The sequence below is a fragment of the Pleurodeles waltl genome, chromosome 2_2 (assembly GCF_031143425.1).
Source record: "Pleurodeles waltl isolate 20211129_DDA chromosome 2_2, aPleWal1.hap1.20221129, whole genome shotgun sequence".
NCBI classification, from domain to species: Eukaryota; Metazoa; Chordata; class Amphibia; order Caudata; family Salamandridae; genus Pleurodeles; species Pleurodeles waltl.
The window spans coordinates 1146635810-1146662894 of NC_090439.1; the positions used below are offsets into that span (position 1 = coordinate 1146635810).

The following is a 27085-nucleotide window of genomic DNA, read 5'->3' on the forward strand; positions in this document are numbered from 1 at the left end:
ACTGAGCTAAAGTTTATCACATGGTAAGGTCGCACAACCACATTGTATACTATATCACTTTCCCCACACTCTTTCATAGGTTTGAGCACAATTCTGGCTGCTTTGTTATGCAAACTTCAAAGCCTACATGTTAGTTTATGGTGGTGGGTTTATGGTAGTGTGATGTAGATTACTTTGCAGTAGAATGGATGCATCTTCACCAGGGCACTCACCAAGGCAAGTCAAAATATCAGTTTGATGTAGCATTTTCCTTTCTGATCTTGGGTGCTTCCGCTGACTCCCTCTATCACATAGTAAACTTGCCAAACTAAACCTGCAGAAAATATAACTCCCAGGTGTTTTGACATAGGGTGGGGTATAGACAGTAGATGCCCCTCTCCATGATTATTGACAGGCCAAATGGAATAACTTGGAAAGTGCACATCAGTCTTCACACTGTAGTGGTCCTTGCCATTTTGGTGGCATCATGACCTATAACCTCAGAAACTGAGAAAGAATGTTACAGGCATCGTTTCATGGTCTTCATGCTTTATATTGAAGAGCAGAATAGTGGTTCAAAACACTGTTGTTTACTAAAAGTAATGCAGTTCATAGAACACCATCAATGACTTACATTGGGTTATTATTGTACGGTGAGTCTCCAACACGAACATGAGCCAACATCCTGCGTTTGTGACAACAACGGTTTCTGTTAAATATCCCGATTGCTGATATTTTGTAGGTCTTCTTGAGATCTAGCCTCCACCAGGCACCCATCAGTTTCTCATTCTGGCTGCAGGAAGACACTTGTCCATCAATGGCAACTGAAGCATTAATATCTGGTGATTGACTAAACTGAGAACTATGAGCGACAATTCCTTGCCGTGCTAGGTTTGTTTCTAGAAAAATGAAGAACATTAAGAAGAATGTGTGACTCAACAAGAATAGAGGAGGCTGCATAATCCTCATACTTTCACGCAATTTACATCTAAATGTACTTGACACATTTTTATTAAATATACCCACAAAAGTAGGATGCAGGCTAAACAAGCAGTCAACCATGAAAGAGAGGAAATATCTAGGAGCAGTACTGGGTTTACAGGTTTTTTAATTAGTGCTTTGCTCATGTACCACAACAGGCTTGCACATTTCTCAGACATCTGAAGCTGGGGTCTAGAAAGGAACTATGGCCCAGATTTATCAAGGTTTTACGCAACCTGTATGCCATGCAAGGGGGCGAAGGGCCACACAAAACCTAAGTGAGCTTTATCAAGCCACCCAAGGCCACCTTGAGTGGCCTGCATGTCTTTTTTTAAATCTAGAGTAACGCAAGGCAGTGCAAATCACTGCCTTGAGTTACTCTGCTGCAGAGAAGTGGTACATGGTTGAAGCATGGATGTTCTCAAGCATCCACCCAAGGATTTTGGCACATTCCTAGATTTAACATTAGTGGTGGATCTGGGAATGTGTCAAAATGCTATGCCTTCCCAAGTGAGGCTTAACAAGGAGAAATGTCTTTACTTGTCCTTGTTTTTTCCTCTTTCTTTTGTGCTGCATTCTGCAATTGCATAGAAAGAGTAAATGCCTCTCAGGATTGTTTTTGTGCAAAAAAGGTCTTCCTTTCTGTACAAAACAATCCTGCCTACAAAGCAGACACCCTTCAAGCACACAACATGATGCTAGAGTGCCTGCTTTGGATAAGACAACCAAAAGTGTGCCAGCATTAGGTAAGGACAGGAAAGCACCCTACATTGGTAAATACAGACCATTCCTGTCCTTTCCCTTTCATGCAGCAACGTGCAGCAAGGTGGATTTCTGCATTGTGTTGTAAGGGCCTATGTTCCTAGCGTATTAAATGGCTTTACCCAGTCTCTGTCTATGGTGAAATGGTTTGATACACAAGGGGCTATATGTGTTATGCAGAAAACATTCCTTTAGCAGATGGACATAAATGTGAGTCATTGCTAATTATATATCTAGAAATAGAGTTGTTGCATAACAGTTGTTCGCCTCATCCTCGCTTTTCACAAATTCACCGGATTTGGTGAGATCATATTTGAAACCAGCAAAACTTTACTAACTTTGGCAACCATTTTCCACGAAGTACATAGGAAAGGACACACGCTGCTCTAGACAGGATGGCAGAGCTGTTATTGCAGAAACTGAAAAATTGATTTTACAGTACACTAATGGCATTAATAGGGAGAAGAACAATGCTTAGGTGTGATATAAATAAAATTGGCAGACAATTTGACACTAAAAAACACTTAAATTATGATATAGTAATATTGATATTTTGCTGTTTAGTTCTGTGCAGGCTCCACAAAGACAAGCATTTGAAAAAACAAACAGTATAATCTGGGTTAACTTCCAAAACCATTTGATTTAAGGCAATGCAAAATACACTATGTTCAGAGTGCTAATATTAAAAACCTTGCTCAGTTGGAGTCTACAATGATACCCTATGATAATGGAGAATCTTTCAGTCCATTAAGAATTAAAGATGTTTTTACTAGCCCCAAAATGTTGCATTCTTTAAACAAATGTGGAGTAAGATCCAATTGAACAGTTATTAGTGTCTCTAGATAATCAAGCCTTTGGAACCAGTCTTTCTAAGATTGGATAGTTGCTTTCCAAGCAGTAGTGCGACTCTTGCCTAAAACTGGGTGGTCCGATGACACAAAGGCCCTGATTTATACTTTTTGATGCAAACTTGCATTGGCGCAGGTTTGCGTCAAAAAGCTTACCGCCAGCTAGCGCCATTCATGGACACCAGCCAGGCATCATATTTAAGGAATGACGCTAGCCTGTGGTAAGGCCCAGTTAGCGGCAAAATTATTGACGCTAACCTGGTGGGGGAGGCGTAGGGGAAACAGGAGGTTGTGCGTCAAAAAATGGCGCTAGTCAGGTTAGAGTCAGAAAAATGACTCTATCCTGACTAGCGTCAGTTTTTGACGCACAACCCCCGTGGACATGACTCCTGTCTTAGTGAAGGCAGGAGTCATGCCCCCCAGCCCAATGGCCATGCCCAGGGGCCACAGTGCCATGTAGTTAGGTCCCTCATGGCACTTTGGAAAAAAAATTCCCAAACTTACCTGAACTTACCTGGAATGGGTCTCCACATCATTAGGTGTCCTCCAGGTGTGGGTGGGGTGTCCCTGGGTGCAGGGAAGGGCACCTGTGGGCTGTTTCAATGGCCTCTGACCATGGAAAATGGCCCGCAGGTCCCCTAACGCCTACCCTGACCCAGGCGTAAAATAATAGGGCTAAGCAGGCTTAGGCCCTCATTACAACCCTGGTGGTTGGTGTTAAAGTGGCGGTAATACCGCCAACATGCCGGCGGTAAAATAAATGGAATAACGACCATGGCGGAAACCGCCAACACAGACAGCCACTTTAACACTCCAACCGCCACAGAGGTAGCAAGAAACATCGCAGCGGTAACCGCCAACAGATGGGAGGAAGACAATATACCGCCCACACTATTACAAGGCACCAATCCAGCAGCTTTTTTGGGGCGGTACCAACGCCATCAAAAGCACGGCGGAAACAGTAATCTGAAGGGAAACCACCCACCTCTTAACACCCAAGGAAGAACTAGGACACCATTAAGCCCGAATTGCAGATCCTACCCATGTTGCTGCCTCTATTAATACACCACAAAGTGGAAAGAAGGCAGCGGCGGCGAAAACGATGGCGAGTACTGCACCTAGCACACAGGGAAGGGGAGGAGGTAAAAGAGAGTGACACACACGCAAGCCCCTTACCCCTCACCCACACTAACGTACACACACACATATCCAATGACATCACAGATATACCCGTCACCCTCTGGAAGAATGCAAGGACGAAACAAAATGAGTTTCACTAGTGTAATATTCGAACAATCAGATAGACCAAGAGAACATCAACTAATCAGTTACAGCAAGTATACAAGTCTGTACACTGTCCCATGAAATGTCTGTCGACCAGTGGTCGCAAAAAGCATGGGCAAAGCCCACACATGACACCTGCCTCAAAATGGAGAGAACACTGCAGGGGCATCAGGTAAAAAAAAACAGGCACCTCAGGGGGAAGGGGGAAAGGGAGGGAGGGCACCCCAGCCAGATGATGGTACACCGCCACTGCTCCTCGAGGGGGCTCCGTGCCCACTGCTTGGTCCTGGGGAGTGCAAAGACACAGTCTCTCAAGTCTCTCAAGTGGGTGCACTGCCCACTGCTTGGTCCTGGGGAGTGCAAAGCCACAAACTCTCAAGTCTCTCAATGAGTGCACTGCGCACTGCTTGGTCCTGGGGAGTGCAAAGCCACAGTCTCTCTAGTCTCTCAAGTGGGTGGTTTGCCCACTGCTTTATCCTGGAAAGTGCAAAGCCACAGTCTCTCACGCACGCACACAAAGCCCTCCACGACAAGGGACCGGAATACCTCAACAGACGCCTCAACTTCTACGTCCCCACCCGCCCCCTCCGCTCCTCTGGCCTCGCACTCGCCGCCGTCCCTCGCATCCGACGCTCCATGGCGGGTGGGAGATCTTTCTCCTTCCTGGCGGCCAAGACCTGGAACTCCCTCCCCACCAGCCTCAGGACCACCCAGGACCACTCCGCTTTCCGGAGACTCCTAAAGACCTGGCTGTTCGAGCAGCGATAACCACCCCCTTTGTCCCTAGCGCCTTGAGACCCGCACGGGTGAGTAGCGCGCTTTATAAATGCTAATGATTTGATTTGATTTGATCTCAAGTCTCTCAAGTGTGTGGTTTGCCCACTGCGTGGTCCTGGGGAGTGCAAAGCCACAGTCTCCCAAATGGATGCCTTTCTCCTCTGGTTCTGGAGGGGGCTCTGTGCCCAGAGTGCTTCATCCTGCCAAGGACTGGGTGAGTGGATGTATCTCTCCACTGGTTCTGGAGGGGGGTTTGTGCCCAGTGGTGCTGCACCTGGGGTGTGGCAGTTGAATTTGTCTCACCTGGGTGTCTCAGCCACACGATGTACCAGGAACAGGTAGCATGATACTCCATGGAGGCAGAGCCACTCTCCATCCTGCAGTGACTTAGGCTGCCAATTGCTGGTTCATGTCTGTGCTGGAGGTGGTGTCTCAAAGGGTGTGTCCAGGGTCCAGGACTTCACCTGCAGACTCTGACGGCTGCACACTGGGGATGGGGCTGATGTCCGACAGAGTGGCAAGGGCTGTGCACATGGCGGTGCTGATGGTGGTGCAGGTGGTGGTGTCTGCGGCAAAGATGTTGCCAGTGCTGGCCGTGGTACAAGTGACTGTTGTGGTGGATGGAGACACCATGCCATCTCCGGCAGCCTCGGATGGCTGATCCTTGGGAGCATGCTGCAGACTGACATTGTGGCAGCGGCGTTGCAGGTGGTGGTGCAGGTGGTGGTCGGAGCAGCGGTGGTGACTGTGGTGCATGTGGCTGCCATCCCTGATGATATGGTGGTCACCAGCCCCTCACCAGGAGACATCGTGCCTAGAGGTGATGTGCCCTTTGGCTTTTAGCCCTTCCCCATCTTGACAGTTGGTGCAGGGACCTTGGCACTGTCCACTCTGTGTTTGGGTGAGGCCTTGCTGGGTGGTGTGACTGTCCCCTGTTGGAAGCCAGCCCCTTTTTGACCTTTGCAGGTGGTGGAATAGGGTGGTCCTTCTTTTCTGTTGGTGGCACACTGGAAGCTCTGATGGGTGCCCCCTTAGACCGTACTGGAGTAGCAGGGACCACAGTGGATGTAGATTTGGTGGCTGAGGTGCTGGGCTGGGATCTAGACATCCTGGCTCTAGGGGAAGGATGGGGGGAGGTGTAAGGAAGAGGTTAATGTTTGCTAGGAAAGGTTTTTTTGACACACTGGGACGGGAAGATGGATGGGGTGTGGGAGTGGAGGAAGAGGTAGTGATTTTAGGAGGTCTATTTCTGCTGAGTTTGGGTGAAGGTGCATGGGCTGGAAGCTGTTGTGAGGTGGGTGGCTGTTGAGTGGGTGTGTGCCTGCATTTGTGTACTTTGGGAGGAGGGCTTACAGACACTCTGGGAGAGGACACAGGGGATGTGCGAATGGTAGTGGGGTGGTGATTGCACGTGAGCGGTGTGTAGTGATGGGCGTGCTGTGATGGAGGCAGTGGCTGATGATGTAACACATGCAGGTGTGAGTGGAGAGGAGACTGGGAGGGAGGTGGAGGACCTGGAGGAGGGGGACACAGTGGAGGAAGTGGATGTTGGTATGTGTGCATGGGTATTGTGATTTTGTGAGAGCCTGTGGGATGTGTGGTGCTTATGTTTGCCTGAGCCACTTTTGTGCGTTGATGTGTGTGCATGCTGGTCTGATGGTGTGCTTGGGATTGGCTGAGGTAGAGGGGATTGGGTCTGGGTAGTGGAAGTTGGAGGGGGAGGCTGGACACAGGGACAATGGCTGCCATCAGTGCTGAGGCCAGAGCCTGAAAGGCTCTCTGTTGGGCTGCCATGCCAGAATGAATGCCCTCCAGGTATGCATTTGTTTGCTGCAAATGCCTCTCAACACCCTGGATGGCATTCAGAATGGTTGACTGCCAAACAGTGAGGGATCTCAGGAGGTCAATAGTCTCCTCACTGAGGGCAGCAGGGCTGACTGGGGCAGGGCCTGAGGTGCCTGGGGCAAAGGAGATGCCCACCCTCCTAGGTGAGCAGGCATGGGAAACACGCAGAGGGACTGCTGGGAGGGCGGTGCTGGTAGGGGGGTAGCGGCTGTACCTGTTGTTGGGGTGGGCACAGAGGTGTTACCACCACCAGGGATCTTCCATCAGAGGAGGAGTCGCTGTCGCCGGTATCCCCTCCTGTCCCCATCGTGGAGCTCACCTCGCTCTCCGTCCCACTGGTGGCTTCACCCTCCGTTTACCCACCAGTTTGTCCAACTCCTCCGTGGGGAAAACAGGGGCCCTTTCCCCAGACATTCAAGCCATTGTCACTTCCAGACTCAGGTCACCGCAGCACCTGCAGTGTAGGTCCTCTCCTGTTGAAGGTCAGGTATCAAGTGAGTGAACAGATAGAAATTGGCGGTCAAGTCCGCGGCATGTGTACCGTCCCCGCCTGTGTACATCGTCATTGGCTCTTGGAACCCATAGGGCCCAATGATAACCAATGCTGAATTGCGCAGCGGTCTTCGACCGCCTACTGCAACGCTGCTCAACGCCAGTGCAGTTACCTCATGTCCCCTTGTTCCTCCTCACAGGTCAGGCAGCTGCTGTTTCGGGGGGGCACATGGCATGGCACCTAACTGCGTAACAGCACAATTTGGCAGATATACGGACAAACTACGCCACACATGGATTTACTCACATTACTACAAACATACTTGTGCAACCTATGTGCTACATGACCCTCTGCTCACCATTCTCCTCCATAAGGCACATCCACTGGGGCAGATGATGAGATGGTGTCATCCTCTGGTGTACAGACCCCTGGTGGACCTGTCGACAATGGAAGACAGACACATCATTATCACCTACAGACTTGATCGTGTCACAATCCAAAACCTGTGTGCCCATATGGAGCCAGACCTGATGTCAGCTATCTGCTATCCCACAGGAATACCCCCTCTAGTGCAGGTCCTGTCAGTGCTCAATTTCCTGGCAAGTGGCTCCTTTCAAACTACAGTGGCCATGGCATCTGGGATATCTCAGCCAATGTTTTCTAACGTGTTGACCAGAGTGTTGTCTGCCCTGCTGAAACACATGCGCAGCTACATCATGTTTCCACAGGTGGAGGATTTGCCCACAGTGAAAGCTGACTTTTATGCTCTGGGACATATCCCCAACATAATTGGTGCCATTGATGGTACATATGTGGCATTTCCCCCCCCTGCAGAAATGAACAAGTGTACAGAAATCGAAAAAGCTACCATTTGATGAATTTGAAGATGGTGTGTTTGGCGGACCAGTATATCTCTCATGTGAATGCCAAGTATCCTGCCTCTGTGCATGAGGCTATATTTTGAGGAATAGCAGTATCCCTTATGTGATGGGCCAACTCTAGAAGCACCGGGTTTGTCTAATAGGAGAGCTCAAGATCCCCACACAGTATGAGTAGGTGTCTGGGTATGGGGCAGTCCCTAAGGGTTAGTGTGTGTTTAACAGGAATCCCTCGACATTTGCAGGTGACTCTGGTTACCCCAACCTCTCATGGCTACTTACCCCAGTGAGGAATGCCAGGACAAGGGCCGAGGAACGCTACAATGAGGCACATGGGCGAACTAGGCTTATTATTGAGAGGACTTTCGGCCTCCTGAAGACCAGAATCCAGTGCCTCCATCTAACAGGTGGCTTCCTATACTCCTCACCGAAGAAGGTGTGCCAGGTAATCATGGCATGATGCATGTTCCACAACCTGGCATTGCGACCCTAAGTGCCTTTTCTGCAGAAGGATGAGCCTGATGATCGTCTTGTGGCAGCGGTGGAGCCTGTGGACAGTGAGGAAGAGGAGGCAGAGGAAGAAGATATTGACAACCGAACGAACATCATCATGCAGTACTTCCAGTGACACACAGGTAAGAGACTGTCACTGCTCTTCACATTTCTGAATACTGTAGGACATTGTATAAGTCAGCCTCTTCACCTTTGTCTATGGACACTGACAGTTCACTTTGGCTTTCCATTTCACAGATCTGGGCACCTCATTCTGCCTTCTGCTATATGTACTGCTGTCCAACAACTGTCATGCATTGGTATGAGCAAATGAACATTTGCATTGATATTTGTTGATGATGTTGTAATTATACATGTGTGAAAGAACAGGCTGACTCCAGACTGGTTTGTGATTCAAGGGTGTTTATTTAGGGGCTAATGTGTATAGGGGTATGTGAAAGGGTCTGGTGGAGGGAGGTCCATAGTAGAGTCCAGTCTCTTGGTGTCACAGGCGCATTGTCCAAGGGGACATAGGAAGGGGAGTAATGGCAGTTCAAGGTGGGCAGGGTGACATAGTGGGACAGAAGTGTGACAATCAGGACGGTGCTATTTGCTGGCTGGGGTCTTGGCAATGTTCTCTGTCTTCTGCCTGGATTGCAGGGACCGTTGGCGGGGTAGTTCTCCTTCTGCAGGGGGTGGGGTGCTGGTGGGCTGTTGTTCCTTTGGTGTGGCCTCCTGTCCACTAGCCCCTTCAGAGGTGGATGGCTGTTCCTTGATTTGGCTAGTGTCAGGGGCCCTTTGTCATGCAACTGCCTCCCTCATGGTCTTGCCTATGTCAGCCAGCAACCCTGCAAAGGTGACCAGGATGGTGTATACGCTGGTGAGGTCCTCCCTGATCCCCATGTATTGTCCCTCCTGCAGCCACTGGGTCTCCTGAAACTTAGCCAGTACCATGCCCATGGTCTCCTGGGAATGGTGGTATGCTCCCATGATGTTTGATAGTGCCTCGTGGAGGGTTAGGTCCCTGGGCCTGTCCTCCCCATGTCGCACAGCAGTCCTCCCAGCTTCCCTGTTGTCCTGTGCCTCCGTCCCCTGAACCGTGTGCCCACTGCCACTGACCCCAGGTCCCTAATCGTCCTGGGTTAGTGGGTTTGCCTGGGGTCCCTGTAATGGTGGACACACTGCTGATTGACGTGTTCTGGGGACAATGGCATGGGCCCGCTGGGTGGGTACTGTGGTGGTGTTTCCTTAGGGGTGAGGTTCTGTGGTGGCTTGGGACTGTGGCAGGGGAACCGACTGTCCAGAGGTCCCTGATGGGCCAGGCTAGTCATCTTGATCCAGGCATGCAGAGATGCCGTCATCACTGTGGGCCTCTTCTGTGGGGGGACTGGATATGGCTGGCACCTCCTGTCCGATGACGTTGGGTAGGGGTCCTGTTGGGGTGTAAATGCATTGTTATTTTATCTGTGTGTGCCATCTTGTGGAATGTGTGTGTTTCCCTCTCTTACTGTGCTTTCACTATCGCCTTGGCCCTTGTGTGAGTGGTGATTGTGTGCCCTGTGTGAGTCTCTCTATTGAACATGCTTTGGTGATGGGTGTCCATGCATGTCTGTGATGGGTGTCTCTGCATTGTTGTTGCATGCAGGACTTGGTTGTGGGAGTGGTGGGGCGTGATGGTGGGGTGTGTGGGAGATGGTGGGGTCATGGGAGTGAGGGTGAGGGTGGGAGTATGTGATGGCATGCAGGTAGGGTGGGGGGGATATAATAGTAAAGATATTACTTACCAGAGTCCAGTCCTCCGGCTACTCCTGCGAGGCCCCCAGGATGCATTATTGCCAAGACTTGCTCCTCCAATGTTGTTAGTTGTGGGGGAGAAGGTGGGGGTCCACCGCCAGTCCTCTGTACGGCTACCTGGTGTCTGGACACCACAGAATGTTCCTTCCCCCGTAGGTCGTTCCACCTCTTCCTGATGTCATCCCTTGTTCTTGGATGTTGTCCCACTGCGTTGACCCTGTCGACAATTTTCCGTCATAGCTCCATCTTCTTGCAATGGATGTCTGCTGCACCTGTGATCTGAATAGCTGTGGCTCTACCCAGATGATTTCCTCCACCCTGACCCTGAGCTCCTCCTCAGAAAACCTGGGGTGTCTTTGAGGTGCCATGATGTGGTGTGAGTGATGTGTGAGGTGATGTGTTGGGGTTTGTGGTGTGTTGTGCATGGATGGTGTATGAGTGATGGTGTGTGCCTCTGGATGCCGGTGTGGCCTTTGCTTTTCTCTCTCTCTGCTTCTTCAAAAGTTTGTGGTGTATGGGGTTGTGGGTATTGTGGGTGTGTTTTTTATATTGGATTGGGTGTGTGGGTGTGGTGCGTGTATGTGTGTCAGGTGTGTGAAGTTTGAATTATCCAATGTGGTGTAGTTCTGTAAGTGTGTGTGTATTTTGAGCGCGGCAGTGTGTACCACCAATTGTTTACTGTGGTTGAATGACTGCTGCATTGATTCGTGGGTTGTGATACTGTGGGTGTATTCCTGTTGTCGTAACGGTGTGGGTTTTGCTGTCGCCAGTTTATCACTGACCTTTGGTCTGGCGGACTTGTGTGGGTGTCTGTATAGTGGCGGAATTCTCAGTGTGGGTCATAATACCCGTTGCGGATTTCCGACGCGGACACGGTATGTTGGCGGCTGTCAGCACGGCGGTCAGTGGGATTTACCGCCAGGGTTGCAATGAAGGCCTTGGTGCCATTATTTAAGGCCCTCCTCCTCCTGTGCATGATTTTTACACGGGAGGATAAATAAGGCGCTAAGGCCTTAGAGTAATTTTATGCCCCAGAATGCCTACCTTGGATCTCATTGACTCAAGGCAGTTTTCCGCCAGGCAAAAAATGACATTAACTCCAATATTTTTATGCTAGACGGGTCTAGCATCAAAATATAAATATGGATTTAAGTTTGCGCCAGATTTGCGTAAAAAAAATGTGCAAAACCGGCGCCAACAGAGTATAAATATGCCCCCAATTCTTTGTCTGTTTTACAATGCACAGAAAGTGTATTTTGATTAAAACACATTTACATTTGAAGAACAGCTACATTAATAGACCTCCAGCACATCAATGGGAAACATGGCTGGTTTGATCTTGTCTAATATTGGTGTTGATCTTTTTAAAGAAGTACTACACTCTGGAAGCAATCCATAAAAAGCAAGCACAACTATGTGGAGACATTATATTGGTGACATGCTGTGATTTGTCGCAAAACATGCTCATACTTCATATTCTAGAATTATTAAATTGTTAGACACTCACCTGTATTTCACATGGTCAATTAGCTCTGAGAGTCTCTTTTGTTATGTCACAATACAGAATCATTTAATGAAGGTCTTTAAGAAGCATCACATTTCCATTGACAAGACCCCTCTAACTACATTATCAATTTTGCTATCCCTGGACCCATCAGAGAAATCTGCTTGTCAATCTGGTGTTTAGATTAGAGATGATTGTAGCAATACCTATCAATTCAAACCTGTCCAACCCAGCTGTCTGGGACAGCTGGATTGGAGAGCAGGTACAGGCATACAGTGCCTTTTGGAGCGTGGAGCCAGCCCGCTTCAGCCAATCAAGACATTGTTTTATGCTGCTAAACAGAATTAAAACAGTCACTTGATTGTATGAGGTAGTTGGCTGTGGGCTATGCGCTGGGAGGACATGCTGCAGAAGAACAGGGACGTGCTGCTGAACATTGGGTAATGTAAGAAAGGTAGGTGTTTTTTTATCTTCATCTTTATATCTTTATATTGGTGTGTATGTTATGTGTGTAGTTTTTTGTGTGTGTGTTTTGTGCCCCTCCAATTTAATTTGCTACCAACTGCGACTGATACCTATGACTTTATCTCACAATCTTAAAGATTAGAAGATCAACTTGTGACTAAGGTTACCCCAAACAAGTAATTAGGCATACCTATAAACATGCCTTTTATACATCACAAGATATGTTGCTAAAGATGCCAACCTCACCTCACAATGAAAGGAATACTGTAGTCACTATATAAGACTCACATTAATAAAATAATACAAAAACATTGGAGTATTGATGAGACTGTGGTGGGTGAGTTATGAGCACCACGTTGTGCATTCAAGACCTGCGAGATAGCCTGGCACAAAAGTGACCAAAGTTGATACCAGTTTTCCAGTTCTAAATATGGTATTTACCTCCATTCACAGAGCACTGTACTTGTGGAACCTGCAACATGAGAACTGTGCCCCCCCCCCCCAATCACGGCTCACCTTAATTTGTCCACAGTGACCAGATAACCTCAGTTGACACTTTTTACTTCTCAGCGCTTACAATTGAGTTTTGTTTTTTCATTTTGGTCTCAAATGATTTATTAAAATGTACTCTATTTTTCTCAATTGTGGTAGCATTTTCTTGTGTTCTGTTTTCTCTTTATTTTTGTTTCTGTGCTGCATAAATACTTCACACGTTACCTATAAGTCACGCCAGACTGCTTTTGCACCAAGCTACCAGTGAGTTACATACAGGTGAATTTGGGCTTGTGGTTCACAGTAGGCATCATATCTACGCTAGTAGTAAGCATGTGCAGTTTCATATTGAGTTCAGACTCTTTTGCATATGTGAAAGAAGGGTTTTTACGTTAATATCTTCAGTTTAAAACTGCACACACAGGCTGCCATGGCAGGCCTGAGTCATGGGTAAAGGGCTACATAAGTGGGTGGCACAATCAGTGCTGCAGGTCCACTAGTAGCAATTTATTTGTAGGCCCTGAGTACATGGGGTACCCCTCTACTAGGGACTCACAGGTACATTATAGCCCTCATTACAACATTGGCGGTAAATCCCGCTTACCGTCGTGCAGAAGACCGCCAACACACCGTTATGGAATTCCACCACAGCTATTATGACTCACACCTTGGAATCCGCCAAAATTTAGACACCCACACAAGCCCGTCACACCAAAGGTCAGTGATAAACTGGCGAGAACTAAACCTCTACCATCACGCCAACAGGAATATGCCCACACTATCACGACCCACGAATCCACGAGGCAGTCTTTCAACCGCAGTAAACCGTTGGTGGTACACACCGCCGCGCTCAAAATACACACACTCTTACAAAACACAACCACATTGGACAATTCCAAACACACACACCTGATACACATACACACACCACTCCCACATACCCCACATCACTATAAAACACCTGCCCACATCACCCACAAAACCTTACTACCTAAAATATTGACGAAGGCCAGAGAGACAGCACAGCAAATACAACACCACCATACAGAGGCACACAACACCATCACACGTACACATCCACGCCCAAAACACCACACACCCCTAAACATCACCCCACACATCACAACACACACCACCTCACACATCACCCACACCACCCCATGGCACCGCAAAGATTCCCCAGGTTTTCTGAGGAGGACCTCAGGGTCATGGTAGAGGAAATCATTCAGGTAGAGCCACAGCTATTCGGATCACAGGTGCAGCACACCACCATTGCAAGGAAGATGGAGATATGGCGCAGAATCGTGGACAGGGTCAATGCAGTGGGACAGCACCAAAGAACACGGGATGACATCAGGAAGAGATGGAACGACCTACGGGGAAAGGTGCGTTCCGCGGTCTCAAGACACCACATCGTGGTTCAGAGGACTGGCGGCGGACCCCCACCTCCTCCCCCACAACTAACAACATGGGAGGAGCAGGTCTTGGCTATACTGCATCCTGAGGGCCTCGCCGGAGTAGCTGGAGGAATGGACTCTGGTAAGTCAAATCTTAACTATTACATCCCCCACCCTACCTGCATGCTAACGCATACCCCCACCCTCACCCTCACCCCATCACTCCAACTCTTCACATATGTCACGCTATCACAAACCACACATCCCAACAACAAGCCCTGCATCCAACAACAAAGCATGGACACCCATCACCAATGCATGCCCACTGCACATACCCACACAGACCCTTAAACAATTAGCACACAAGGTCCTACACAGGAATGCAAGTACTCGGGTACAGGGTCACCCACCCTTTGCACACCATGGCACACACAGATACTAAAACTATGCCTTTACACCCATGCAGGACCCCTATCCAACGTCATCGGACAGGAGGTTCCAGACATGTCCACTCCCCCCACAGAAGAGGGCCACAGTGATGACAGCAGCTCCGTCCAACTGGATCTAAATGACCAGCCCGGCCCATCTGGGACCTCGGGATAGTCGGTTCCCCTCAAACTGGCACAAGCCACAACAGAGCCTCCCCCCTCTGGAAACACAAGCACAGCACCCACCCAGCGGGCCCATACCTCTGTCCCTAGGACATGTCAAGCAGCAGTGTGTCCACCACTATAGGGAACCCAGGCTAACCCGCCACCCCAAGAACAGCAGGGACATGGGGGCAGTGGCAGTGGGCACACGGTTCAGGGGACAGAGGCCCAGGAACACAGGGGAACTGGGAGGGCTGCTGTGTGACAGGGGGAGGACAGGCCCAGGGAACCCACTCTCCACGAGGCCCTCTCCAACATCATGGGAGCCTACCACCATTCCCAGGAGACAATGGTAACGGTACTGGCCAAGTTTCAGGAGACCCAGGGGCTGCAGGAGGAAGTGTATTTAGGGTTCAGGGAGGAACTCAAATCCATCAATACCACCCTGGGCACCATTGTAGGAGTGCTGCGGGAACTTGTGAACACCAGGAGGGACACTGTGGCACAACAAGGGGCCCCTGACACTAGCCTGGACGATGAACTTCCCACCACCTCCGCCAGCGCTAGTGAACAGGAGACACCGCCACAGGACCACGACACCAGCACCCCATCCCGTGCAGATGGAGAACCACCACACAAGCAGTCCCTGAGATCCAGGACAAAGACTGAGAACAATGCCAAGACCCCCGCAAGAAATTAGACCACCCTGATTGTCATCCTCCTGTACCACTTTTTCACCCTGTCCATCCATCAACTGCCCCAGCTCCACTTCCCATGCCCCTTTGGATAATGCACCTGTGAAACATATAGACTGGACTCTGCCATGGACATTCCTCCACCATCACCCCTGACCATTTTACAACCCCCTCCACTATTTAGCACTTAAATAAACACTGTTAAATCACAAAACTATCTGGAGTCAGTCTGTGCTTTCACAAATGTGTATTTGCAATAACTGAGGAAAATAGCAATATCCATTGTATTGTCAACATACCTATATCACACAGCTCTAGTCCATGAGGAAACATAGCAGCGGTCACACAGTGGGACCCACATCTGTGAAATCAAAACGGAAAGTGACAAATCAGGGTCCATAAACTGGGTGAAAGAGACAGACAGATGAGAGGTAGAACAAGTGTATCAGATGTAGCAGGCAGTGATGTCTTCTTACCTGTGTCTCACTGGAAGTATTGATGAATCACGGTGTTTCTGTTGTCGATATACTCTTCTTCTGCTTCCTCTTCTTCACTGTTCACAGGCTCCACAGCTGCCACAACACCTCCTTCAGGACCATCCTCCTGCAGACAAGGCACCTGTAGTCGCAAAGCCAAGTTGTACAGCATACAGCAGGCCACCATGATCTGGCACACCTTCTTTGGTGAGTAGAATAGGGAATCACCCGTCATATGGAGGCACCTGAACCTGGCCTCCAGGAGGCTGAAGGTCCCCTCTATAACCCTCCAAGTTCGCCCATGTCCCTCATTGTAGCGTTCCTATGCCCTTGTCCTGGGATTCCTCACTGGGGTTAGTAGCTATGACAGGTTGGGGTAGCCAGAGTGACCTGCAAATGTCGAGGGACAACTGTTAGACACACACAAACCCTTAGGGACAACCCCAGACCCAGACAACTATTCACACTCCATAGGGCCCATGTCCTCACCTAATAGCCACACACGGTGCCTCGGAGTTGCCCCATCACATAAGGGATGCTGCTATTCCTCAGAATGTAAGCGTCATGCACTGAGCCAGGAAGCTTGGCATTCACATGGGAGATGTACTGGTCGGCCAAACACACCATCTGCGCATTCATTGAATGGTAACTCCTCCGGTTTCTCTACACCTGTTCACTCCCGTGGGGGGGAACAAGGCCACATGTGTCCCATCAATGGCACCTATGGTGTTGGGGATATGTCCCAAAGCATAGAAGTCACCTTTCACTGTAGGCAAATCCTCCACCTGAGGGAACGCGATGTAGCTGCGCATGTGTTTCAGCAGGGCAGACAACACTGTGGACAAAACGTTGGAGAACATAGTCTGGGACATCCCTGATGCTATGGCCACTGTCGTCTGAAAAAACCCACTTGCAAGGAAATGGAGTACTGACAGCACCTGCACTAGAGGGGGTATCCCTGTGGGATGGCGGATAGCTGACATCAGGTCCGGCTCCAACTGGGCACACAGTTCATGGATTGTGGCATGGCCCAGTCTGTAGGTGACAATTACATGTCGCTCTTCCATTGTCGACAGGTCCACCAGCGGTCTGTACACCGGAGGATGCCGCCATCTCCTCACCAGCCCCAGCAGACGTGCTCTATGGAGGAGAACAGCGAGCAGAGGCCCAGCCAACACTGAGGTACGAAAACACAACTTTATTGCACACATTTTTCAATCTGCAATGTACCTGTCTTAGTGTGTATGCAAGGCCTAGATATGTGTGACGCATTTAAAAATAATGCCATGTGGCCCCCTGAAATGGCAGCTGCCTGACCTGTAAGGTGGGACAATGGGATATGAGGTAACTGCGCTGGCGTCGTACACCGTCATGGTAGGCGGTCGAAGACCCCAGCGCAATCCTGCATTGCTTAACATTGGGCCCTATGGGTCCCAGGAGACAATGGCAATGTATGCCGGCGGTGACAGTACGCACCGTCGCGGACGTGACTGCCATTTTCTATCTGTTCACTCACTTGATACCTGATCTGCGGCAGGAGAGGATCTACACTGCAAGTGCTGCTGTGACCTCAGTCTGGAAGCGACAATGGCTCAAGTGTCTGGGGAAAGGGCCCCTGCCTTCACCATGGAGGAGTTTGAGAAACTAGTGGATGGGGTCCTCCCCCAGTACACGCTACTCTACGGTCCTCCAGACAAACAGGAAAGTACACTGTGAGCATGCTGTAGGGGCAATGCCTGTGTGGAGTGGTGTGGATGTGAGACACGGGGGCAGAATAGCGTAGTGCAGAGGGCTGCTGTGTCTGTAATGTCCGCCAATGGTAGTGGTATTGCATGTACTGAACATGTCTTTCTTCCGTCTCCCCCCCCCTTTTTGTGGTCTCCCTGTTCTTGTGTGCATTGGCATCATCAGGCGGAGGAGCAGTGCCACCGGAGCAGGAGGGAGCTGCATCCTACCTGGCCCTGGAGGGCGAGACTACGGACTCCGAATTCACCAGTGGGACCGAGGGTGAGGGGAGCTCCACGGCGGGGACAGGAGCTGGCCATGTCTGGAGTTACCATTGTGACGCTATACATAGGTAGTGACCTTTGTATAGTGCACGCGGGTAATGGTGTCTCCGCACTCACAAAGTCCAACTTCCTCCACCCAGCCCCAATCCCCAGTACCTCAGCCTATCCCAAGCACACCATCAGACCAGCATGCACATACCTCAAAACACAAGGGTAGCTCTAGCAACACACATCCCACATGCACTCACACAAGCAACATACCCATGCACACATACCAACATCCACTGCCTCCACTGTGTCCCCCTCCTCCTCGTCGCCCTCCTCCCTCACTGTCACATCTCCACTCACACCTGCATGCACTACATCTTCAGCCACTACCTCCATCACCAGCACTCCCATCACCGCACACCGCTCACGTGCACTCACCACCCCAATACCATTCACACATCCCCTGTGTCCTCTCCCAGTGTGTCTGTGAGCCCACCTCCCAAAGTACACAAATGCAGTCACACACCCACCCAACAGCCATCCACCTCACAACAGCCTCCAGCCTATGCACCTTCACCCAAAGTCAGCAATTGTACACCTCCTACAACCACCACCTCTTCCTCCACTCCCAAACCCCCTCCATCTACCTGTCCCAGTGTGTCTAATAAACATTTCCTCTTAAATGTTGACCCCTTCCCTACACCTCCCCACCCCTTCCGTCCCCTAGGGCACGCCTTTCCAGGTCCCAACCCAGCACCTCAGCCACTACATCACCGGGAACAGTGGTTCCAGCAGTAACCGGCTTCTGGAGTGCGCCAAGCAGCAGGGCAGCCAGTGTGCCAAGGAGCCAGGCCACGGACAGTCCCCCACCTCAGAAACATAAGCAGTTGGCCACAGCCCAGAGGGAGAAGGGCAAAACACCTGCCACCAAGGGCTCTCCCAGGACTACAGTTAGGAGTGGCAAGACAGCTGCGCCACCATCCAAGGTGGGGAAGGGGCAGAGAAAGAAAGGGAAGTCGCCGCCAACCTGCACGGCGGACAAGACCGCCACTAGCACAGCTTCCCAGGACACAGCCGCCACCAGCACCGCTGCCAAGGACACCGCCACCACCCGCACCGCAGCCAAGGACACGCGGCCACCAGCACCGCTGCCCAGTACTCCTCCGCCACCAGCACGCTCACTGAGCCACCCACCAGCACCGCAGGCCAATGAGCGCCGCAAGCACGTCCGCTACTGAGACCGCTGCAAGCACCGCCAGCGGCCATGCTACATCATGTGCCAGTGGCACCACCGCAGGCATGGCTTCCATCCCCAGTGGTCAGTTGTACAAAGCTGGTGGTCCGTTCCAGGGGCCTGGACAGCTTCCATGTAGGCCCACCGTCAGTGGAGAAAGACATCCACTACCTGAGTCCTTGGCAGGATGAAGCACTCTGGGAACAAAGCCCCCTCCAGAACCAGTGGAGATTCACATCCACTACCTGAGTCCTTGGCAGGATGAAGCACTCTGGGCACAAAGCCCCCTCCAGAACTAGTGGAGTATCACATCCACTACCTCAGTCCTTGGCAGGATGAAGCACTCTGGGCACAAAGCCCTCTCCAGAACCAGTGGAGACTGTTATCCACTTGTGAGACTGTGACTTAGTACTCCCCAGGATGCAGCAGTGGGCAAACCACCCACTGGAAAGACTTGTGAGACTGTGGCTTTGCACTCCCCAGGATGCAGCAGTGGGCAAACCACCCACTGGACAGACTTGTGAGACTGTGGCTTTGCACTCCTCAGGATGCAGCAGTGGGCAAACCACCCACTGAAAAGACTTGTGAAACGGTGGCTTTGCACTCCCCAGGATACATCAATGGGCATGGAGCCCAGTAGTGGATCTGGCATCGTGCACTCATCCGGCTGAGGTGCCCCCTCTTCCCTTCCCCCTGAGGTGCCTGTTTCATTTCGATCTGATGCCCCTGCAGTGTTCTCTCCATTTTGATTGAATATCTTGTGTGGGCCTCGCCCCTTCATTTTGGGGCCAGTGGTCCACGAACTATGTAGATGCAGTAAATGGACTTGAATTCTTGGTGTATATATGTGTTAACAGTATATATATATTTTTGAGTAATGGATTTTTATTGATTACAGTCGTTACAATAATTTCCTTTTGTCCTTGCATTCTTCAAGGGGGGTTTCAGGGGTGTAAATGTAATGTATCAATATGTATTTGTGTGTGTGTTGTAGTGGGTGAGGGTGGGGGTGGGGGTGTTGAGTTTTGCGTGTGTGTGTCACTCTCTTTTCCCTCCCCCTCCCCTGTGTCGTAGGTGCAGTACTCACTGGTGTCTTTGCCGTGGGCATTCGTGCTCCTGGTAGAGGAGCAGGAAGACAATGGCAGGTAGAATATGGAGTTCCGGCTCCATGGCGTCCTGGTTCCTCGTGGGGTGTGTAGAGGTGAGCGTTTCCCCTTCCAAGTCCTGTTTCCGCCGTGTTTTTTTTCGTGTTGAATCCGTCCAGGAAAAGGTGGTGGATTGGCCTCTCATGATACTGTGGGCGGTACATTGTCCCCAGCCTGTCTGTTGGCAGTGACCGCCATGCTGTTTGTTTGTACCACCGTGGCGGTCGGAGTGTTAAAGTGGCTGTCTCTGTTGGCGGTTTTACCGCCGCTTTCACACCGACCGCCAGGGTTGTAATGAGGGCCTATGTGTGCCTTTTGAGTGTAAGTCAATTTTACCATGTTTAAAGGAGCGAGCACAAGCACTTTAGCACTGGTCAGCTGTGGAAATGTACACAGAGTCCCAAGGCCAACCAAAACAAGATAAACAAAATGGGAGGATGAAGGCAAAAGTTGTGTTTGAAGACCACCCTAACACTGATAGGTCTAACAACTACAATGTTGCATAGGCAAGAAAAGAGTATTAACGCAGCAGAAATGTGCACCCCTTAAATGTCAACCCATTTATTCAAAAAGATTTTGACTTCTAGGAGTGCAAACTCCACTCCTACCTCAAGTTGCCCCAGTGGAAGGATTGAAGAATGTGAAATGAAAAATACACTGAATCCTTGCATACAACTTCTCTTTTGCCTGATTGCGCCATGTCTATTGTATTTGGATGACTACAAAATGATCCATGATGGCCAAGAGACAAATCAGACCTCTCCAGACACTCTGTGCCCTCAGAACTTAGATGTTAACATCAAGATACTATGCATGCAACCTGGACATCTTCAGTAGGGAAGGTAATGAGTGAACATATCCAGTATTATATGAGGTGTGGTCATAGATATATACTAGGCCATGTCGGCCACATTTTGAACACACTTTCTGCACATCCTTTCCCAGCAAACACCCTCTCAGAGGATGTGTTTGCTGGAAAGCTCTCTGGCCTCCCTAGGGGTGATCCCTCTCACAGTTGATTATTCTTTGGTGAGAGGGTTGGAATCTATGATGGGGATGTATTCCACTGGTCGGTTGGGGATGCTAGTTTGTGTGTGGGGGGTTAATGGGTAAACTGCTATTGTCATGCACAGTTCACTACCAGGCAGTTGCACGCTATGGCACAAACCATTGGCATTTGCGATGGAAGTGTATAGTTTTCATTTCACTGCCTCAACACTCTCTCTCTCTGTCTACACACATTGCACACAATCCACCTTCCACAGTAGCATGGGATCAATGACAATATAACCTACATCCAATATATAACATGGGATGTGTGTGATTATATAATCTACAGAAAACTAGACAGAGACAGGAGCGATCTAGCCTTTTTGCAGGAAATGCATGTTGCCCCCTCGCAGATGCTCACGCAGATTTTCACCTGGAAATGGAGCAGATATAGGACTCTAGCCGCATATTTCTCATACGCACGAAGACCGCTAAGGATAGTACAGAAGGAAAACGACCCACAAGAATGATATAATATCATTCAAGCAATGATCCTCAGTAAACTTCTAACATTAATGAACTTGGATGGCCCCAACACTGATGATCCCGGATTTATACAACAGGTAAAAGCAAATGCACTGCACTGTCCCCTCAAACTGCATTATGCAGAGGAAATTTCTATTTAATACTGGATAGGCTGAACAATTGTTACATCCTGAAAATCGAAGACACTAGGTAGCCCCAAAAAATCTTCATGATATAATGCATAACAATATAATGCATACTGAAAAATGAATAATGCAGAACAATAACAAAAGAACAATAACCTGATTGATGTCCTGAGACACCTAAGTCATACACTTAAAGAAAGCACACACATACCTTCAGCAAATTGCTTCTAGGCACATCTAGTTTTATTGAATGGAAACGCAAGATGTCCTCCTGAATAAAATCTGCTGATTACCTCCCATGCATGCTCTCCAATCATTCACCAATTGGTTTAAGGCTTCCCTTGGCCATTGTTGCAAACAGCCCTCTTAGATGCCACATTTAAGGAAAAAGCCAGGACAGAATAAAAGCTTATTTCCAACTGAATGGCTCCACTGTTGTTTCAGTAACCACCCTCTGGTAGCCAGTCAAGGCCTCTATACAGGGGTCCGCATTGCGAACCAGCATGGCGTGCACAGGGCACTCAAAGACTGATTGAATAAACTGGAATTAGGCATATGATTTCTGGAGCAATCTCATTCACGGAGCCGAGGTGATCATACATTGCAAGTGTAAATTGAATTCACAGAGTTGGCTGAGCAGGAAGTAAAACATTTGCAGAAACATACTTAGGAACATGTGTATGGTGAGCGAGACAGACCAGATAGAACACTAGCCACATTACTGAGACACCTTGGGTCAATACAAGATATTGAACAATTATAGGGAAATATTGGACAAACCTTTTATGAAGCTGAGCACATACTATCAAAGTTTTTTCACACCACTCCAGCTCCCCTTTGACTACCTCACCTAAATTGACAGGATCTCCCTGGCCCAGCTCAACAGTGAACAATTTCTTGGCACACCCATGATTTTTGAGAAGATAACTTACACTATCTCAAATTTACATACAATTACAGGTTGCAAGTAAGATTTATAAAGCTTATAAAACGTATTGGCCACATGATTCCATAATGTCTACAATGAAGCAATGATATCAGAGATCCGTCCCCTGGCTTTTAGATAGACAATACACATAACCCTGCTAAAGCCAGAAAAGATCTCAACAGATTATGGGGTAATTATGACCCTGGGGGTCGGAACTAATGTGGCAGTAGTACCGCCAACAGGCTGGCGGTACTTACTGCCACATAATGACAATGGCAGGTTGGCTGAAGCCAACCCACCAATGTACCACTCCGACCGCCATGGCGGTAGTAGCCGCCAGACTGGAGATAAGAATCTCCCGCCCTGCGCCTGCCATTGTGCTGCCAGCGGTATAATGACCCTGCCTACCGCCATGGTTTTCGTGGTCTTTGTAACGCCACAAAAACCATGGGGGTAGGCCCTATCAGCAACAGGGAATCCCTTCCCTGTCCTTGATAGGAGGCCCCCCCAATCACCCCCTAACCCCTCCCTACAGCCAAGCCCCCCCATTCACACACACATAGACACATACTCATCTACCCATACATACATGCATGCATTCATTCATTCACGCACACATCTGCACACACATCAAAACATACACGCAGACATACACTCACACACATTCATACACGCACTCACACACATTCATACATGCACAAAAACAACACTAAACACACACTTGCATTCACGCACACAGTCACACATACATGCACACACCCCCACTCACTCACACAACAACCCCCACCCCTGTCTCAGACCCGACTTACCTGGATCCAGGGGTTCTTCCTGCAGGGGACGGGACAGTCAGCAGCGCCTGCCAGCAGAACACTGCCAGGCCAAATTATTTTTTATAATACGGCTGGCGGCGGTCTACTGGCGTGGCGCTGCTGGTGGTAGCAATGCCACGTTACTGCCATCTGCGAGTATGGCCAAAGCCGGATTTCCGCCCTTCTTGTGGCGGAAATCCAGCTGTGGTCATATTATGGCAGATGGATGGTAGTCACGGCAACATTCTTTTGGCTGCCGTCGCCGCAGCAGGTTTTTACGCCATTGTCATAATGGGCGCTTATGACTCTTATAGGCTGCTATCTGTCATCAATGTTGATGCTAAAATTCTGGCCAAGGTGCTAGCTAACAGACTATTACTGTTAAGGTCTGACCTGGGGCTGACTGATCAGGCAGGCTTCATTCAACTAATGACTATGGCCCACAATTTCTGAAGCCTCTTTTTGCTGATTCACCCACTTAATCCAGATAAGGAGTCATGGCGGTCTTTCTACACACCATCAAGGCTTTGGACTTAATCAACTGGAACTTTCTGTTTTTTAGCCAATTCCAGGGAAGGAGGAAGGTTAGACAAAGGAGGCATCCCTTATCAACAGACTGGCACTGGGGATAAAAGAGGCACCCTCAACACCACTCACCAGAACACTCCTAGACCTGTGGAAGATTCAGAAGAAAGACAACACTGCTGTCTGAAGAAGAAAGACTGGACATGCTTGCCTTTAACCCAGGATCCCCAGATGTGACTCCAAAGCTACAGGGACATAAGCTACCAGAGGCCTCCCTGCAAATGTCCAACACTCAAGTCCTTTTTGTCCCCATATCAGGAAGGATTACATAGCACACTATGGGAGAGCCATTCACAATCATGCTACCCAGGACACTGTCAGAAAGGCACATTTGGTTTAAAAAGAAAAATGGCAACTTTTGTCAGAATAATAACTTAAGATCTGACTTTACCATTAAAGAGGGCTTTCTATTGAGTTGAAGGAGCATTTCTCAATCTATTCACAAACTGAAATTATTATTTATTAAGTGTAATAAGGTAACCCAGGGCTAGTCTATGGGAGAACTAGCTAAACCACAGTGAAGAACAATGTTAGGAGTTATTTGCTGCAAGTTGATTTAAAAGTTAAGTACACATGTCCTATTTTTTAAATACCAGTCGGCTTAGGATGACTTGTAAGCATTAAAAAGAATGTTTCGGCCCAGCACAGGTTTATTTTGTCAAGTCGAAATGACAGCTTAAAACTGCACTTCATATTGCAGCGGCAGGCCTGAAACATGTTTTACAGTGCTGCTTTAGTGGATCGCACAATAAATGCTAGATCTCATTGGTAGCATTTAATTTACAAGCCCTGGGAACAGGTAGTCCCTATACTAAAGACCTACTAGTAAATTAAATATAGCAGTCAGGTGCAGGCCAATTTTACCATGTTTGGAAGAGAGATCGCAAACACTTTACCAATGGTTAGCAGGATTAAAGTGCAAAAAGTCCTTAGAAACAACAAAAAAGGGTTCGGCAAAGGAAGGCAAACATTTGGAGTGACCCTGCAGAGAGGGCCCTGTCCAACACCTGAATTAATTTTGTACATTCAGAATCTGATTACTGACTCTTTTGTCAGCCCATTGTGTGTGAACAGCACATGGAAGGAGAAGTCTAACATGGCGGTGAAAATGTAAAAAAAAAGGGAGTTACCTTGTTAGGGAGAGTGCAGCTCTCATCCTGTTCCTGACTTTCCTTTCAAGAGTACTTGTTGAGAGAATGTAAATCCTATGACCATGAAATAAAATATGTGAAACTTAGGTACCAAATGTTGAGAGCACTCCACACCTGCAAAACCTACCATTTTTTAAGGTTGCCAAACTGAGAACTGAACATCACTTCCCCTATAACGAAGTATTCCTATGCGCTGACTTACATTAAACTCACCTACAGATATTTGGATAATGCTGAGCACTGATGCTATAGTCCTCTGCAGCATAACAGTGATATTTTAGAAAGACAGGCATGGCTGGGCGTAACATTATACTAACAGTAATACAGGGTACACATTTTAAAATAGCCATAGACCAACATGTTACAGAGTATTAATGATTGGGAGATACAGAGTTCAGTACTAGAGTAATAAAGATGATTTCATCCAAATGTTCAGATTGAAAGAATGGTGGTTCTCTCCTATAAACATTTACAACAGTGGAGGCTTTCTCACCACGATGGCACTAGTTACTAGGAGAGTCAACAGAAGCCTTCAGGGTTGGGGTGCTCACTTAAGGAACACCAGGATCAATAACTTGAGACCTCTCACCACGAGCAGCACCTGAACATGAACATTTTCTTTTCTACTATGGTTTCAAGGTCAACAGGTACAGGTCTTAACAGATTATGGCCCTCGTTAAGACATTGGCGGTAACTGCCGCCTACCGCCATGGCGACTGCCACCAGCATACTGTCGCCGTGGCTGCCAGCCACCCACCCGCATTCTGACCCTCAATGGAATTCCGCCAGAAGGCTGGCGGAATATCGCCAGCAGTCAGGGTGGCAGACGGCGGTAAAGTGGCGCTGCTGTCAGTAGCAGCACCACGCCACCAAAACACTGCCTACCGTATCACGAGCAATGATATGGCCTGGCAGTATTTAGCTGGCAGACGCTGCTTCTGACAGCAGCACCGCATCCCATCTCCAGCTGGAGGACCCCCTGCATGTAGGTAAGTCGAGTGCTCCGACAGGAGAGGGGGGTGAGGGGTGTTGTGTGTCTGTGGGGGTGTTGTGTGTGGGGGTGGCTGTTAATGATTGCATGCATGTGGGTGTGAGTCACTTTGAATGTGTGCGTGAATACCTGAATGTGAGTGGACATGTATGCTGTGTGTTGTGAATGCATGTGTGCGGCAGAGTTTGTTGGTTTGTGTTGCAGTGTATGTGTGCATGCGTGGGTGGATGTGGGTATGCGTGTGTGTGTATGTGTGTGCACGTGTAAAAATGTGCAGGGGGCAGGAGAGGGAGGGTGGGGGAGAACTCTTCGGAGGGGGAGCGGGGCAGGAGAGACCCCTATCAGTGCCAGGAATGGAATTCCCTGGCACTGATAGTGCCTACCACCATGGTTTTCATGGCGGTACGCTTGCCATGAAAACCATGGTGGTAGGCAGGGTGATAATCTCGAGGGTAGGATTGTGACGGGTCCCTGGCTGGAGACCAATGTCTCCAGCCCAGCAGCTGTTACCACTCTGGCGGACGGAGTGGTACATTGGCTGTTCGGCTTGAGCCAAACCGCCAATGTCATCATTTGGGAAAAGGTACCTCCAGACTGTTGGCAGTACCTTTCCCCAAATTACCGCCAACCACCAGGGTCGTAATGAGGGCCTATGTTCTCTGTCAATAAGCAAGCCAATAAGCAAGCCAGTGGGGCATTAAAGGTACTGCTTGAGGATGCAACACATCTTTGGGCATGATGCATAAATAATATATTTGGGTTGTCAGCTGCTCATCTGTCAGGAACCTGGAATATACAAACTGATTGATTGAGCTGACTATCCTCGATAAAC

The 27085-nt window shown here is 49.1% G+C and overlaps 1 protein-coding gene across 1 annotated transcript in view; it reads right to left on the reverse strand.

Annotated features, from left to right (window-relative positions):
* The window catches only part of LOC138278794 (uncharacterized), a 344627-nt gene that overhangs the window by 297794 nt on the left and 19748 nt on the right, over nucleotides 1–27085 (reverse strand). The window contains exon 3 of the mRNA XM_069219314.1: nucleotides 614–878. Coding sequence (XP_069075415.1) covers nucleotides 614–878 — 265 coding nt within the window. The remainder of the gene's footprint in view (nucleotides 1–613; nucleotides 879–27085) is intronic.